The sequence below is a fragment of the Musca autumnalis genome, unplaced genomic scaffold (genome assembly GCF_047663935.1).
Source record: "Musca autumnalis isolate F117 unplaced genomic scaffold, ASM4766393v1 scaffold_2, whole genome shotgun sequence".
Taxonomy (NCBI): domain Eukaryota; kingdom Metazoa; phylum Arthropoda; class Insecta; order Diptera; family Muscidae; genus Musca; species Musca autumnalis.
This window is the reverse complement of record NW_027411755.1, coordinates 223,273,997-223,293,179: the sequence shown is the minus strand read 5'-3', so window position 1 is coordinate 223,293,179 and position 19,183 is coordinate 223,273,997. Positions and strand designations below refer to the sequence as shown.

The 19,183-nt window shown below is 41.5% G+C and overlaps 1 protein-coding gene across 1 annotated transcript in view; it reads left to right on the top strand.

Annotated features, from left to right (window-relative positions):
* Nucleotides 1-18,156, top strand: part of GMF (Glia maturation factor) — a 72,109-nt gene extending 53,953 nt beyond the window's left edge. The window contains exon 3 of the mRNA XM_073970925.1: nucleotides 17,104-18,156. Within this exon, the coding sequence (XP_073827026.1) occupies nucleotides 17,104-17,426 (323 nt within the window). The 3' untranslated portion in view covers nucleotides 17,427-18,156. The remainder of the gene's footprint in view (nucleotides 1-17,103) is intronic.
* Nucleotides 18,157-19,183: the final 1,027 nt, after the last annotated feature.

Here is a 19,183-nt window from a genome sequence, read left to right as displayed (position 1 = left end):
ACTTGGATATTACTTGTATTCAGTTCCGTTCTGCCAGGTCCTTACGGGTTTCTTAGAACAGTACTGGATCACAGCAATTGATATCGCGGCTTGTCTGCAGCAATCCCAAAGTGCGTCCTTAGAATCCTCATATTGACAATTTATAACCCTCAAGCCCTTGTAGATCGCTGTTCTGCCAAAGCCGATATTGTCAGAGGCTATGATCTTTCCGAAACGACCTTCTATCAACAGACAATTATCCCCACTGATGCTGCCTTTGCGTTCAGACTTATCAATGAGTGCCACCAGAAGGTCATCTAAGGGATGGATGACTCTCGTGCCCTCTCACCAGACGGATACGAGACTGGTTACCTTTGCAGGTTGGACACTCTCCTGGCAAGAGGTCACCTTCGTGTATGAAGTCGAGTGATTGCCCTCGAAAAGTCATACCCTTCTCGCGCACTCCTACTGTGAAGTGGTCGTCTCCGAGCCATTAGCCTGCTAAGAGCTTGACTTCACTCCGCACAGCATGCACTCTTAATACGAGTGCAATAATATCCCAGAGTATTCAATAGTGTTGTGCTCCCACTTACTTCTCATAGATCTAATGCTGCAATTACTCTTCTGGTCTCAGATTTGTGAAGTGATAGAAGGTTCTACTATGCATTTCTACTTCCTGAGTTTTGAAGTGAGAGAAGGTACGCAGTTCTACTTCTTGAGATTACTGGGCAGCTAGACTTGGATATTACTTGTATTCAGTTAGTTTCGTTCTGCCAGGTCCTTACGGGTTTCTTAGAACAGTATTCGATCTCAGTAATTGATATCGCGGATTGTCTGCAGCAATCCCAAAGTGCATCCTTAGATTCCTCATCTTGACAATTTATAACCCGCTGCTCTGCCAAAGCCGATATTGTCAGAGGTTATGATCTTTCCGAAACTACCTATCAACAGACAATGATCCTCACTGATGCTGCCTTTACGATCAGACTTATTAATGACTGCCATCAGAAGGTCATTTAAGGGATGGATGACTCACGTGCCTTCTCACCAGACGGATACGAGACTTACTACCTTTGCAGGTTGGGCACTGTCCTGGTAAGATGTCATCTTCTCGTATGAAGTCGAGTACGCCTTCTGTGAAGTGGTCGTCTCCGAGCCATTAGCCTGCTAAGAGCTTGACTACACTCCGCACAGCACCATCCCATCTACTCCTTCCAACTCCACTTTTTCCACAAGGGCTAGATTTGTTAGGAGCCAGTGACCTTACAGTGTACCAGTTCGCTACAAGTTCAATGCTCCTGACCCTTTCCCGCTCTTCGTTTTCTGTGCAACTTTAGTGGCGGACACAGGCGCAACAATCACACTAGGTAAGAACTTGGGTGACTGGTTCGCCTGTGTTTGTCACTTCAACTTCTGCGACTTCGAAACGGAAGGCACTTGGTGGTGGGTTTCGGTCGTGACACTATCGTTGGGGCCGATGGATTGAAATTGCCCGATCCTGTACAGCTTGAAACCAGTGAATATTTGCTCTTTTCTGGAACCGAACGCAGTCTTTGAGCTGGTGTCCAAATCAGGAACAATGTTCGGAATCCGTTCGATTGAGAGAAAACTCTTCTCCACTTGCAGATATTTCCTTTCGAAACCCCTCTATCAGCATATTTGTTGTTGCAATGCGCTGCCCACCTGTATGTGTGCTTATATATTATTTCTTTTACAGGCCTTGCTACTTTTAGTGTATGGGGGGTCCATCCATCGGAGTAGCCTGCTTGGAAAGGATGGGTCTATCGGCTACGATCGTTGTTTTATTACTATAAAGGAGTTGTTTTCATGCTGCCTAGGTTGGTACTCCCAAGAGCAAGTGGGGAAGAAACCTCCAAGTCAGAGTGTTGAAATCTCCTCCAAGAGATCGAGGAATTCTCAGCTCTACTTGCGGATAGCGTGGCAAACAATGTCAATTGTCGAAGTAGAATTGTGTAAATTAGTTTTATTATTGGGGTTATTCTGAACGAAAATTCCCCGTGATTTTTTCACTTCCTCCCTTAAGTTGAAACGGCGAAAAGACAAAAACTCACGAGGAATTTTCGTTCAGAATATAATAATTGTTCCACAAACATCCCATACGGGACAAGGGTGACTTCTCTCATATCAATGAGTGCACCCCGATTCATATTAGCTCAATGATATGGGACCTACTGTTTATCGCCGAGTCCGAACGGTGTGTCTTTAGACACCACTTGTAGAGTAGTTTTACATGGCTGGAATACTCAGGAAATTTCGCCAACATTACTGAGGGTTATTTTGTCACCGTTGAAAATTGTTCGATGTTGCTTGGCCGGGGAATCGAACCCACGACCTTATGTGTGCAAGGCGGGTGTACATACCATTGCACCACGGTGGCACACATATCCCCCAATATATTGCTATATAAATATGTATTGGTTAAGTCTTCTACGTCCGCACTACCGAGGTGAGCTGGACAAGTACACCAAACGCATTGTCCTTTCTTCGGACCATGTTACTCCGGTAACTTGGGTTTCCAAAGGAGACCTAGATGAACCCTTCTGGTAATTGGTTCCTTTTTTGGGTTCTGGTGGAAACCTGAATAAGAACTCCCTTCTATAGTACAGATATTGCTTCGTAGGAGACTTGGTTAAGTACTCACTCCCTGTTTTCGTTGGTTAAACTTGGGTTGGGAACCACTGAGGGTCAACGGACGGTTAACTTAGGCTTATCGCGACGGTCCATAGGATTATACAGCGTAGACCTAAGAGTTATAGACACAACTTGGATTTGTTACGACGGTTCTGCGGTCACCGGAGAGTTAAACAGGAAGACCTAAGACTTTTTGACACACCTTAGGTTAGCCCGATGGTCCAGAGGGCTAAAGAAGAGATACTTAATTGTTACAGACACAACTTAGTCTTGCCACGGCGGTCCTGCGGTCTTCGGAGGGTGGAATACGTGAGGCATTAGTAGTTAAGAACACAACTTAGGCTTATCGCGAAGGTCCAGAGGGTTAAACAAGGGAGACCCAAGTATTATGGACATAACTTCGATTAGCGCGCGACTTTATGTTCGCAAGTGGCTTAACCGAGGGGAACAAGGGAGACCCAAGTGTTATGGACATAACTTCGATTAGCGCGCGACTTTATGTTCGCAAGTGGCTTAACCGAGGGGAAGCCTAAAAGTTACGAACACAACTTAGGTTGTCTTCCAAGCCGAAGTTTTTGCGATCAGAAAGGCCGCGGAACTGATAAACAACATGAGAGGGGAGATAGTTGGACCGGAATAGTTGGAAGCGGCCCTAAAATCACTCAAGTTCCATTACATCAAGTCCGCGGCTGTTCTAGACTGCAAACACACTTTGGAGCCACTAAAATCAATCGTCACCTTGTGTTGGGTCCCAGGGCATTGCAACATCGAAGGAAACGAGGCAGCCGACGAACTGGCACGCTGTGGATCGGAGTCACAAACCATTGAAATCGACTACTCCATCAAGCCACCACTGTGCAACTTCAGGAAAACAATAGAGTATGTCGGGAGAAATTCTGCCAACATTGGCAAAACACGCCAAACTGCAGCATATCAAGGGCAATCTGGCCAATCCCGTCCAAGTCAAGAATCGCCTCACTGCTCTCAATGAGGAAATCAGACCTGAAACTAGCAGTGGGGATCATCACGGGTCACTGCAGAATATGATCCATGACGAGCAAATGGGAAGAAGACGACACGGCTGACTACTGCAGGCTGTGCAAGGATGAGGAAGAAATAGAGACGATCGAGAGCACCTATTATTTCGTTGTCCTATGCTCCTTTCTAGAAGACAATGCACCATGGGTGTGCACACCATCCAATCGTTAACAGCATTTTTCCAAACAGAGCCGTCGGATCTACTACACATGGCAAAAGGCCTGAAATGGCTCCAACGTGCTGAGAACAGGACAAGCACCATCTCTACACAGTAGCATTGTCAACCACGTCCCAGCTACAACTAACTTCAATCTTCACAACTACAATCTTCACTACATCTATATCTAACTACAACATCTACACTCTCATCCACAACTTCTTTCTACTCTTACAGACATCGCCTATACATCATTACATCCCACCCGTCATCACCTCACACCCGCCATCACCTTCACACCACCACCACACCTGGACCATTGGATTCTACGCATCTACAACCACATGACTCACAATCTTCATCTATCCACAACTACCATCACACATCTACATCTCCTTTATATCACAACCACATCTATAATCCGTTTCAACATCCAGGATGATCACAATCGACCCCAAGGTCTCCGAGTGGAGTGGCTGCCATCACAGCAGCTACGCATCCTAAAACCTAACCTAGGTTGACGCGGCTCTATAAAGGATTAAACACCACTTTGACTCAAATGGGAAGAAGACGACACGGCTGACTACTGCAGGCTGTGCAAGGATGAGGAAGAAATAGAGACGATCGAGCACCTATTACGTCGTTGTCATATGCTCCTTTCTAGAAGACAATGCACCATGGGTGTGCACACCATCCAATCTTTAACAGTATTTTGCTAAACAGAGCCGTCGGATCTACTACACATGGCAAAAGGCCTGAAATGGCTCCAACGTTCTGAGAACAGGACACCATCTCTACACAGTAGCATTGTCTACCACGTCCCAGCTACAACTAACTTCAATCTTTACAACTACAATCTTCACTACATATACATGTAACTACAACATCTACACTCTCATCCACAACCTCTTTCTACTCTTACAGACATCGCCTATACATCATTACATCCCACCCGTCATCACCTCACACCCGCCTTCACATCACCACCACACTTGAACCATTGGATTCTACGCATCTACAACCACATCACTCACAATCTTCATCTATCCACAACTACCATCACACATCTACATCTCCTTTATATCACAACCACATCTATAATCCGTTTCAACATTCAGGATGATCTCAATGGACCCCAAGGTCTCCGAGTGGAGTGGCTGCCATCACAGCAGCTACGCATCCTAAAACCTAACCTAGGTTGGCACGGCTCTATAAAGGATTAAACACCACTCTGACTCAAATGGGAAGAAGACGACACGGCTGACTACTGCAGACTGTGCAAGGATGAGGAAGAAATAGAGACGATCGAGAGCACCTATTATGTCGTTGTCCTATGCTCCTTTCTAGAAGACAATGCACCATGGGTGTGCACACCATCCAATCGCTAACAGCATTTTGCCAAACAGAGCCGTCGGATCTACTACACATGGCAAAAGGCCTGAAATGGCTCCAACGTGCTGAGAACAGGACAAGCACCATCTCTACAGCATGTACACTCTCATCTACAACCTCTTTCTACTCTTACAGACATCGCCTATACATCATTACATCTCACTCGTCATCACCTTCACATCACCACCACACCTGAACCATTGGATTCTAAGCATCTACAACCACATCACTCACAATCTTCATCTATCCACAACTACCATCACACATCTACATCTCCTTTATATCACAACCACATTTATAATCCGTTTCAACATTCAGGATGATCACAATGGACCCCAAGGTCTCCGAGTGGAGTGGCTGCCATCACAGCAGCTACGCATCCTAAAACCTAACCTAGGTTTACGCGGCTCTATAAAGGATTAAACACCACTCTGACTCACCTGTATTCCCTATGCCTGGGTCCTCGGGTTTAATTCGCGCACTAGATACTTATTGACTCTGATTCACTTGTTCGCATACCGCCCCCTTCTAATTCTTTCAGTCCTTTTATAGCAAAAACCACGTCGGACCCACGTTTTACGTATAATTGTATATAGTTGATGTGTGGTCTTGACTCGGCCCGTCAATGAACCTAACGGTGTACTAAAGGTCACATGTTGTAAACAACTACGAGGGGAGGTTAATGAGTTAGAAAAATTATATAAAACATTGATAATGGGCGTAAACGAAAAAGAGCGTTGGGACTGTCGTCGTTAAACCTTCAACAACCTTCACACTACGCACTTTTTTTTTTAAAAAAATAGCAAATTAATACGGCGTTTATATTATAGTTTTTTGCAGGGTTAACCTTCTTTATGAGGATTTGTTTGAAGTATATACAATGGAAATGACATTTGAAACCCAGACCCACTGGGTTAACCTTGTTATATATAAACGGCCTATTAGTGTAACTTGGCATTTTATAAAACCTCTCGATATCCAATTTTGTAATCCCTACAAAGTAGGGAGACGACATTCTGATCATTTAATTTTTAAAAAAATAATTGAAACTTCCGATGACACATGGGTAAATAGTCATTAGCTTCTTTTGTTCCAGTTCAGTAAAGTCGTTTGGAAATGTTAGAATAAAAATGTGCATAAACAATTGCAATTTTTCTATTAATTAATATATTTAAGTTTTTAATTTTAAGTCACAGTGTAAATAATTGGAAATTAAAATAAAAATCCAAGAATGCAGCAGAACAGAACGAAATAAAAAAAGAACAGTTTTATATTAAAAATACTCCATAATCTAACAACAACAACAGCAATAACAAATAAACGATAAAAAGGTTTTTCTTATTATTAGACGAATTGAATTAAAAATAAAACCGAATGTAAACTTAATTAAATTGTAAATAATTGGAAGTAATACAAAGTAATAAAAAAGGAAAAGCAAAAAACAAACAAAAAATAGTAAATGAACGAACCGCCACAAGAGATACCAAACATAAGACAAAATACATGCATAAATACATAATAAATAATATAAAATAGGTAGGGAAGAAAGAGTAGTAGGAGAGTAAAAAACAAAAAAACAAAAGAAAAAACGAATTAATTTTGATGCAATAATCAAAAAATCAAAATCCGTTCAGCTATAAGAAAACCAACAAAACCAACATTTTGATTTAGAATCATCAATGTGTTCATTTCTCCAAACCTTCTTTCATCATTATCACCATCATTAGCATACTGTCCTCCTTTTCCTTCCTTTCTAATCCTTGATAAAATCTAATGCTAAAGCAAAAACAAAAAATGAAACAGAAACAGAAACGTAGAGGCCGCCGCCTTATAGGCAACGAAAAAACAGAAAAAACAAAATAAAGAGTAACGTAAAAAACACGAGAAAACAAAAAGCAATACAAAGATACAAAACAGAAACACAAAAAAAGAAAAGAAAAAAACATTAGACAAAAAATCGATAACAAAAATACGTAGTTTTTTAAGTGTGGAAATTCGTCATTCCCAATGTCGAATTTTTCTATTGTTAAAAAGTATCTTAACGAGATAACAATCCCCAAAATCTGGTCGCCACTCATCATATTGTGTTTAGGGAAATGTCAGGATTTTTTCTAAATGAAAACTCATAAAGTAAAGTCTTGACTTTCTTCGAATACCATACGCGGTGGCGCCCAACCATACATCATTATAATAATCGCTAATTTCATGACATTTTTAAATATATGTACATAATGGAACATAATGGCGATACAAACAAACAAAAACAACAACAACAAATTCATTTAATAAAATATATATGCATCTGATTTATCTTCTTTTAGAGTCAAATTTGAATAAAAATTAATGTGTGTTTTATTTAGAAGGGGTTCGCAAAAGGGGGAGAGAGGCGCCTTGTCCTATTTACAACCAAGGACATTAGCACTGCCATCAAAAGAGCTAAACCATCGAAACTTCTGGGACCTGATGGTATTTCGATACTTATGCTGAAAAATATCGGCCCGGCTATAAAAGGCTTTTTAGCAGTATTCCAGACTCTATGCATCAATAAGTCATTGATTCCAGAGATTTGGAAAATGGTGAAGATAATTCCGCTACCAGAACCTTATTTATACTTTGGATCTCTCTCTTATATAATCTCTACTGCTACCTAGCATGACTGAATATCTTCCTGTAGCACAGCACCAGCGTGGATAAAAACGCTCACAGGTGCCGTCAACAGCATTACAAACGGCTTATATCAAACAAGTCCTGCCGAAAGGACGATCGTAGTAGCCCTAGACTTGTCAAAGCCATTTTACACATTCGATCATGTATTGTTGTTCTGAGACATCTTGAACTCCACATTGCATAGTAATAATAATTATTCCACAAACATCCCATAAGGGACAATGGATACTTCTCTCATATCAATGAGTGCACCCCGATTCATATTAGCTCTATGATATGGGACCTACAGTTTATCGCCGAGTCCGAAAGGCGTGTCTAAGACATCACTTTTGTAGAGAAGTTTTACATGGCTGAAATACTCAGGAAACGTCGCCAACATTACTGAGGGGTATTTTGCCACCGTTGAAAATTGTTTTTGATGTTTCCTGGCCGGGGAATCGAACCCACGACCTTATGTGTGCAAGGCGGGTGTGCATACCATTGCACCACGGTGCAATGCCACATTGCATAGTACGACGAAGAAATGATTATGACATTTATGGTAGGAAGGCACATATAGTATTTAAGGTAAGAAGTCGGAAACTTAAACAGGGCGTACCGCAAGGAGGTGTAATAATCTCACTTTCTATTTAACTGTTGCTTATCCAATTTTCTTTCTACGCAGATGATTGCACCAGCTAGGCTACGTTTTTAAAGGAAGCCATCAGCGCCAAAATCCACAGCGACCATCTTCACGTTATGGACAATGGAGTTAAGGTTTATTAAGGTCGATGATAATACAATACCAACAGTTCAAAACTCGAAAATACAGGAAATTACTCGGCGTTATCTTCGATAACCTCCTTATTTTATCGAAGCATCCAGTCGCGGTAAAAGCCAAAGTTCAGAAAAGAAAATACTTAGCTGGCCCATGAACATATGTTCCATTGACCAAACTAAGAAAAGATCTCCAATTCTCTCTGTTTTTCGCTTCGCTTTCTGGCATACCGCCCCTTTTTATTTCTTCATCCAATTGTATGCTCCATCGAAGCTTAGGCCTGCCGATTCTGCGTGCACCGCCATGTGGCATGTATTCATACGCCTTTTTAGCGGGTTCATCATCGCTCATTCTTATGATATGGCCTAACCAACGCAATCGTTGCATCTCGATACGTTTAACTATACTCATGTCTTTGTATAGCTGATATAGCTCGTGGTTCATACGACGTCGATATTCACCGTCAACGCAAATCAGCCCGTAGATCTTTCGAAGAATTTTCCTCTCAAACACACCAAGCACTGCCTTATCTGCTTGCGCAAGTACCCATGCTTCGGAGCCATACATTAACACGGGTAGTATCAGCGTTTTGTATAGTGTTATTTTTGTTTGACGAGATGTGGCTTTGTTTTTAAATTGCTTACTTAAACCATAGTAGCATCTGTTGGCCAATACAATTCTTCTTTTTATTTCACAACTGATGTCGTTGGTTTTGTTTACGGAGGTGCCGAGGTAGACGAAGTCTTTTACTACCTCAAAATTATAGGAACCAACATCAACAGTTGGTTCGAGCTCAATGGACGCATTGCACGTCGACACCATCAACTTGTTCTTCCCGCCGTTTACCACCATACCCACTTTAGCAGATTCTCCTTCAAACTTCATAAAGGTATCAGTTACTGCTTTTACTGATCGTCCCATGATGTCTATATCATCAGCATAAGCAAGTAACATGTGGCTATTGGTGTAGATTGTGCCACTTATTTTGACGTTTGCCTCTCGTATAACCTTTTCCAGCAGGATGTTGAAGAAATCACACGAAAGGATGTCTCCTTGCCTGAAACCTCTTTTAGTACAAAACTCTTCGGAGAGGTACTTTCCTATTTTAACTGAGTGTCTCGTGTCAGTTAAAGTCATTTTACAAAGCCGAATGAGCTTTGCGGGGATACCAAATTCAGACACGGTTTGAAAAACTTTTGAAAGAAGTGGCTTTATAATCGACAAAAATGTGGTAGGTGTCGATCTGCATCTCTTGGGTCTTCTCGCCGCAGTGTTGATATCTGGTCAATGGTCTAAAGCCACATTGGTATGGTCCAATTATTTCGTTGACAATTGGCTTTAGTCGTTCGCACAATATCCCTGACACTATCTTAGACTTATGCCCCTATAGTTGGAGCATATGGTCTTATCTCCTTTCTTGTGGACGGGACACAGAATGCACAGGTTCCAATCGTCGGGTACGCGTTCTTCCTGCCAGATGGTGCTAACTAGCTGATGCATACACCTTATCAGCGCGTCGCCTCCGGTTTTAAACAGCTCGGCTGGTAAGCCATCGGCTCCTGCTGCTTTATTATTCTTCAGCCGGTTTATTGCTGTTTTTACCTCATCTTGGCCGGGCGGTATACATTCTATACCATCTTCTGGGATTGAATCTGTGTTATCATCGTCTTCGCTACTATTGGATACCAGCAGATAGGAGAAATGTTCCTTCCATATCCTGAGCACACTATATGTATCAGTTACCAAATTACCTTGCTGGTCCTTACAGGAGGATGTGCCGGTTCCAAAAGCCATCAGTTTGATGTTTTACTCTTTTATAGAACTTTCGGACTTCATTCTGGCTCCGGTACATCTCGATTTTTTCACAATCCCTCTTTTCGATTTCTGTCTTTTTCTAGCGGAAAAGACGTTCTCTTCTCTCCTTTTCTCCCGATATCTCTCTCGTGCGCTACTGATTGTAAAGTAGCTCTATATGCCGCATTTTTCTCCTCGGTAGCAGCACGACACTCTTGGTTATACCATGAATTCCTTTGTGGAGGTCTCTGGTATCCAAGTATGGATTTTGCGGCTGTTTGCATGGAGTGGACAATATTTTGCCATTGTGTTGTTATGTTATCGGGACAAGGAGTGCTCTCATTAAGCAATTGGGCTAGTTGAGTGGAATATGCTGTGGTTATCTGTTGTGTTTGCAGTCTATCGATGTCCAACTTCCGCGTTGTGTCTGTTCGTGCTTTATTTGCAACGTTTAGACGGGTACGTACCTTTGCTGCAACAAGGTAGTGGTCTGAATCAATGTTTGCGCCTCGGAACGATAGCACATCCAAAACGATCGATGAATGTCTTCCATCTATCACAACATGCTCAATTTGATTACTTGTTCTTTGATCTGGAGACAGCCAGGTGCCCTTATGAATATCGAGATGATTAAATCTGGTACTGCTAACTACCATGTTTTTTGCAGCTGCAAAGTCTATCAGCCTCATACCATTGTCAGATGTTTCACTGTGGAGACTGAATTTCCCGACTGTTGGACCAAAGATATTCTCCTTTCCAATTTTGGCATTAAAATCGCCTAGAATAATTTTAATATCATGGGCAGGACAACGGTGATAAGTTTCTTCTAAGCGCTCGTAAAATATATCTTTGGTCTGTTCGTCCTTGTCTTCAGTGGGAGCATGAGCGCAAATAAAGCTGATGTTGAAGAATTTTGCTTTAAATCGAATTGCAGCGAGTCTTTCATTCACTGGGGTGAAGCTGGATAACAGATGTTTTAGTCTTCGATTAACTACAAATCCGCAACCAAACTCATGCTTTACGTCATGGCAGCTATAATACAGTGCGTCACCTTTAGGTGTTGGCCTTGTACTTTTCAAGTACGTCTGCCAATGCGAAGACTGCACCTTCTTCTTGTTGTACCTTCACGGTCCTTAAAACGTTTGCGGGGTCCGTCAACTTCAGAGGGGTTTGTTTTCTTTTCTTTCGTTTTTTTATAGTAGGCTGTTTTTTTCTAGGGGAGGGTTACTAACCCGACGCCCAAACCCAAGTTTTTAACGTTCTTATGGGCGAACGCGCGGCATATGTTAGCTCACTACCTTTAACGGGTGTTAAAGGTAGTTCCCCAGGTGACACCACGGGGAGGTCAGTGTCCACTTGAGATGAAAGAGGGACCAAGATAAATCCTGGGGTGTGCCATGTTAAAACCGGTCAGGGCCGTTCCTTGGTATCTTCCATCCCCTACTTCACCCTTCCTTCTTCTTCAGACGGCGTAAAACTGGTGACTTACGCAGATGACTGCACCAACTACTAAAGGGAGCCATCAGCGCCAAAATCCACAGCGACCATCTTTAAGTCATGGAGAATGGAGTTAAGGTATATTCTATAACAAGGTCGATGATAAGACAATACCAACAATTTAAAACTCGAAAATACTGGAAATTAAATATAAATAAGGTCTTCAAAGCCACCTCGGGTTCGACAATGGGCAAGGAGAACGAAAATATTGCTTACTACTTACAAAACAGTTAACCGCTCAGTCTTAAATTATGCACCCCCTATTTGGACTTCATTTTTATGCGACAAGCACTGGAATTCGTGGTAGGCCATACGAACCGCCTACCGGATATGTCCAGATGTCGAGGGGGATGTTCTCCGAGAACCGCATTCGTCATCAGTTGCAAAAAATGTGAACTCCAGCGTAGGAGGTGGCAGATGGAATGGACCGATATGTTCCATTTTGGAACTGGATTATTCCTTCCTATAACCAGCAATTTTAGTTGGAACATTATTTCAGGAAGCAAAAACATTATATCGCTGTAACAGAGTACCTTTGGTAAAAAAAACGATCCTCGAGCAGTTTTTAAACTGCTTTTGAGCGACAATTTTGAACTTTTGAGAAGGAGGTACCAGAAGGTGTTGACCTTATTAGAACTTCAGGTGAGTGGGTTTAGCCGGTCAGTTAAACAAATGCATCGTATCATGCGGTCCCAATTCACATAAAAGGCATATGTTGGGTATCTTTCTATCAATTCGGATCCAATACGAATTGAGACGGATGCATCATCCACTCGTGTTGTCTTGACAGCTACCGTTCTTCTGCTGTGGTGTATGGGCTTCGAACACGGTATTCATTGATGGAACTGCATCCATGTGAATGCTATCCACGAATGCCAGTCAGGCTGGTTGATCAAGAGGTTCCCGTTTGTACCTTTGTCCCTCTTTCTCTTCATCATGAAGATCTCTCTTGACGTGCCTGAGTGGGGAAACCTGCGGACTAGATTTTGGTGGGAATGTTCACTGTGTTAACATCCAAGCAGGTACTGCATCGACAACATCTTGTTGGTGACTGGTGTCATGAAGAGGCAGTTTGTTGCAGTCCACAGCACGTATGGGAATATTCTTTTACTGCGTAGCGCTAACATTTGCATATCAAACTGGCGCTTTGTAAGAGGTCAACAAGGTTTCATTGTCAGCAACCCAAGTGCTGCTGGTCAGCGATCTGAGAACCTTGTGCTGTGGTTTACGTAGACGACTTAAACACACTATGGAACTTTACATCCAATATCTTGGGTTACGTAGTGGTGGAAATGGCAGTTAACGGATTCGAGAGCGATTAAACATTTGTCCACAATTTATTCAATTGACACGACTAGCCAATTGGCTTCAAGGGTAACTAACTCTTAGGTCTGCGGGGTTCGTACGACGAAGCTCATCAGTTGATAGTCCTGTCACCTCTGCTGGGTAATTTGATCCAATTTCGGGTATACGACCAGCAGGTTCTCTCAGCTCTCTGAAGCGGTGATCCGTAAATTCTCTGAACACTTGCCAATCAGCTTTTCCATGGTTCGGAAAAGTACTGCGATCAGAGGTTAGAAAGTCGGGTGGTTTGTTAATAATAGGAAGTTGGTCCGAGCGAAATGTCGAGTTGCCAGAACATGTTGTTGTTGTAACAGTGTTTATTATTATGTTCGTTCTTCTGTTCAATCTGGCTCCGGGTCTAACTCCACTTCCAGGAAAGTGGCTGTTTCGATGGGATGTAACCACAGATCCACTGGAGTTAGATAAGTAGGTTTGGCTGGGCAGTTGAAAAGGTGTTTGTGTCATGCGGGCCCATGCCGCATACTGGGCAGATGTCTTGCACGGCGCGGTCGATTTCCGCCCAATAAGAATTTAGGCGACTACAATATCCCGAGCGTAGTTGAGCCAAAACTATTCTAGTTTGTCGTGGCAGCTGACGCTTCTCAGCTGCGATAGATGGAGGATGTATTTCGAGGACTTTATTCACACTATAATTGCTTAAGGCCTTGGCAACTGCATCCGTGTGAATACTATTTAAACCTGATCTAGGGGTTCTCTCCTGTATCGTTGGACCTCTCCCTCTAGAGCATGGATATCCTTCCTGATCTGCTAGTATGTGTCGGGCCTACCCACAAGATGGTGATTGGGATGGCTCACACGGTAACATCCAAGCAGGTACTGCAACGAAAGCATCTCATTGCGTTGCTTTACTGGAAGAATCTTTGCCACCTCATGTAGATGGTTCACTGAAGATTTGAGGAGGCACCCTGTTGCTGTTCTTAGGGCGGTATTCTGAAAGGTTTGAATCTTTTTCCAATTCGTATCACATAATCTCGGGGAACCAGTTTGGTCGCCGTATAGCTTACCACAGACCAACCTACAGCGTTAAATGTAGTCAACAAGGTTTCTTTATCTGCACCCCAAGTGCTGCCGGCTAGGGACTTGAGGACCTTGTTCCTACTTTTCAGTTTGTCACAGATAACTGTGACGTGCGCGCACAACTTGAAAGTAATGTCGAATGTGACCTCTAACAATTTTGGGGCAGTTTGCGGTCCGAATTCTGCTACCGTTGACCACGACATTCAATTCTCTTCCAAACTGCGCTGCCCATGTGGTGAACACAGTGGCTGTTGATTTTGTGGCGGAAATCTGCATTTTGCTCGAATGGAAAAAGGTGGTAAGATCGGTTAAATAGTTGTTCAGTCTCTCACAGATGTCATCAGGATAGGTACCCGACGCCAGGATCGTGCAATCATGCGCATACGTTACGATCTCGATGCCGTCTGTAGGGGGCGGAATACAGGAGAGGTAGAGGTTAAACAGTTCCGGAGATATCACCCCACCTTGGGGAACTCACTGTTTCACTCTACGGGGTTTGGACTTCTTGTTCCTGAATTCCACGTACGACTGGCGTCCACACATATAATTGACTATCCAACGTTTCAAGCTTGGCCGGAGGGTTGTCTGCTCAATGTCCTCAAACAGCGTGGATTGCCTGACTGTATCAAAGGCTTTTAATCAGTCAAGCGCCACCATCACTGTTCTATCGCACGGCTGTCTCTGGTTGATTCCTTGACAAATATATGTGGTAATGGCGTGCAGCGCAGTTGTCGAGCTGTGCTGCTTACGGAATCCATGCTGATGATCGGCAACTTGATAGCTATTTCTGATACTGGGGAGGACTAAGGCCTCAAGGGTCTTTGCTACGGGCGACAAAAGCGAAGTCGGCCTGTACGATTCACTTTTGCTGGCATCCTTGCCGGGCTTCCGTAGTGGGATCACCCTGCCCATTTTCCAGACTTCGGGAACAATGAGGGTGGATAGCGACATGTTGAGAACTTTAGTGAGATACTCCGCTTCCGGCTCATCCAGCTGCTTCAGCATTACCATGGAGATCCCATCAGGGCCCAACGCTTTGGATGATTTAGCGTTCCTGAAGGCAACATCATCCATTGTAAATTGTGGTGGTTCATCCTCGGCAGGAAGAGATCTGATGCGACGTAATACTCTTCTCTTCGCCCTGCCACTCTCTGGGTGCTCGACAAACTGTCTATTGAAATAACTTGCGGACCTCTTCGGATCAGTCAACGTAACGTCGCCAAACGTGACTGAGGTCCTATCTTCCCTTTTTCCAGGGTTCGAGAGTGACTTAACCGTTGCTCACAATTAACCGGCTCCAATGTTGCAACTCTTCAGATGATTTAACCACATGTTCCGCTTATGCTCGCCGACCAGCCTGTTAACTTCCAGTGTCAGCTCCCTGCTCATAGACAAAGTTGACGTCACAAAACAGCTGATCGAAGTAAGTAGGTCGGAATGTCAAAGCTCATGATGAGCATTGAGGTCCCTTAGCACCAAACGGTTATTGCCCTCCAAAATCGAACTAATGTCGGGCATATAACGCAGGGCACAAAAATTCATCGGCGGTATGTACACATTAAGCAAATTCTAACTCGGCGATCCCACACTTTACTGCTACACCCATATATTCAATGTATGAGTTAGACCGGTGTATAAGGAAGCCAACTCATCCTAATCCGCTTCTTGTATGATCTTTTCGCAAAACGTTGTAACCATTTCAACGTGCAAGCTAAAGGTGCGGTGACCTTTGTTGCTTGGGTCGCGGCTACCATGATATTCCTCCTGCTGATAAAGTCTAAAATTTGACTGACTTTGTTGCGGACACCGTTACAATTGAATTGCAGGAACGATGAATTTCCGGGCGCTGAACAACAACATGTAGTGTATGATACTGTGTTTGTTGTTATTGGGGAGATTGCGGGAGTTACCTGTATTTTTACAACGAATATGAATCCGACGACGAAGTTGCAGACATGCTGGAAGACGTTGTGGAGCTGCAAGCAGCAACATAAATCCTATTGCAGCAGTTCAGAAGAGTCTAACACCAGAGAAATCTCGGAAGTGCACGCATTCCTCACATCCATTACTTCTCGCCGATATTGACATGTGGTTGATCAGGATCTGGACAACCTGCTTCAAAATGTCAGAACGGTCGAAGGTACATGGGACATTTTAAAGCCTTCCCCAATATTAAAAAAACGATGACGTTATAATCATGACCACTAGAACTTCCTGATTTGGAAAATTCAACATGATCTGAAAAGTGTCCTTTAAACCACAGTTAAGCAAAATTTTTGAACGTTCTTAAGAGAGGTGCCGAAAGGAGTACACCGATACAAATTGTCTTTATATAAGTATAGAATAAATATTACTATGTGTTTAGTTTGGATCAAATAATGCACTCTATTCGGAAGTTATCTTGTACACAGACCATTTTATTTGATAATCCCAGTGATTTTGTAGAATAAGGCCATTTTCTGGGGAGGTATGGACTACTTGCCCAAGAACGAATTATATCGTTGTAATCAGGACCACACGAACTTTCTTCCATCAAAATTTCAACACGATTCACAAACAGCCCATAAACTCCGATGTAACAGCCAATAAGATACCTGATGTATTGCATCGATATAAACCAATCCGAAGGTGATCTAGCATTCGAGAGTTATCGTGTTACCCAGCCAGACAGTCAGAACTAATGTATTTAGCTTGACTCTCGAAATGGTCTAAACTTACTCTATCTGTTTACTATCATTCTTTCGTAAACATTTTCTCTAACTTGTTCTCTTTTCTTTTCTCTTTCCAGTAAAAGTTGATCGTGAGAAGCAACTTGTTGTCATCGATGATGCTATAGATGATATATCCGTTGAAGATTTACAAGAACAACTGCCCGGACATCAGCCCCGCTATGTCATCTATACTTATAAAATGGTTCACGATGATTCTCGGATATCATATCCGATGTGTTTCATTTTCTACACCCCACGTGATAGTCAAATTGAATTGCAAATGATGTACGCCTGTACCAAAAGTGCTTTGCAGCGGGAAATCGATTTGACTCGGGTCTATGAGATACGTGAATTGGATGAATTAACCGAAGACTGGCTAAAGGAGAAATTGAGTAAATAAAGGGAAAAAGTGCATAAAGTGGAAAATAAAAAAAGCTCCGAGATATATAAAACAAGATAAAGTAGATACATATGTATAATGTAACTCAATCACAGCCAATTAAGCAATATTTTTAATCAATAATTTTTGTTTTTTTTTTTTGTAATATCAATAGATACAATATTATAATATAATAATATATACAAGTATATATACATACATAAATAATTATAATATAATATATAATATAAATGACCTCCATATACCAACGATTATATACCAAATTTTTGTACCAACATTACAAATAACAACCCTATTTTTTACAATATCTAATTGTATAATAAATATTTTCCTTGATACAAAACAAAAGACAACAACAAAAAGTAAATGCATTTATCTCAGTATGAATAAGTTCCTTATCATTATTTGTACGTGGTATATTGTATGTATTTTATTATAAACAAAAATATTTCATATTTTTATATATTTAGTTTATTATTTTTTCTTGACCAAAAAAAAAAAAAAAAAACGGCTACGATGAGATTAGTATAAACTTTTTAGACAATTTTATATCCAACCACCTCCCCCCTCTTATGTAATTCCATGGCACATTTATATGTAAATGTAACTGCCAATCTCCATGTCAACATGGAGCTCGGCAATCCCTTCTTTTTTAAATACCTTGCCAACATTTTTATATACAAATTCTTTTTTAATAATATGTATTATGATATAAATACTTGCACATTCTAAATAAAACAAAACAAAATAAAATTAATTTTATTTTTAAAATTTATTCTTGTTCAAGGTAAGAAGTATTAGAAAGCCATATGCTGGGTATTGTGCCGCCAATTCCACAAGATTGTGGAAGGGATGCTCATGGCAACAACACCCAATATTTTGGGGTAATTAGTGGTCGGAATCAAGACACCATCGATTAATATTTTCAGGGGCAGCATCGTTTCAGCCGATCAGGCGGTGATTGGTAAATTATCTGAACACTTGTCAATCAGCTTTTCCATGGTTCAGTAAAGTACGGCAGTAAGAGGTCATGTACAAGTTCCAATACTGTCGAAAGGACTTGTAGGGGCTCAAATTCTACAGAGTAGATTTTGAACCGAAACTACAACAAAAACAACAAGTATTCTGACGACGTACCACGTAGGTTTCAATAAGGAAATTTTTGGCCAAATCCTATTTTTGAAGTTTCGAAATTTTATTTTTTTTTTGCACAGAATAATAAAAAACACATCAAGTCATCTGAAAATAATTAGTTTTTGTAAATAACGTTAGTATTTGTTGATTGGCGCAGTACCAAAGTTGACACTTTTTTATCTAAAAATAAAACAGACTTTGTGCTGTAAAATATAAAATTTTTGTTGTATTGCGTCGCTGCATAAATAAACAGAAGTGAGACCAAAGCTATTATGAATCGGGAAGCTGTTAATGAGTACTTTCATAATATTTATAAAAAGAACGATGAAATTTGTACAATTAGCGTAATAAAATCAATGTTTTTATATATATTAAAATTTATTTTTTACAAATATTTTTAAATATTCTTAAACTTTAAAAAAAAATGTCTAAATATGTCCACCTCCAAATCGAATTTGAAATATAGCAGGGGGTCTGTACTAATAAATTCAGAAGTCAAATCGTGCTCAAATTTGCCACAGTTGAAATGAACTGGATTTTTCTATTTTAAGATGGGAGAATTTTTGTAAATACCTGTTGTGACTGTACGTAGTATCCAATTGAAATATAGCGGTATTACCCAC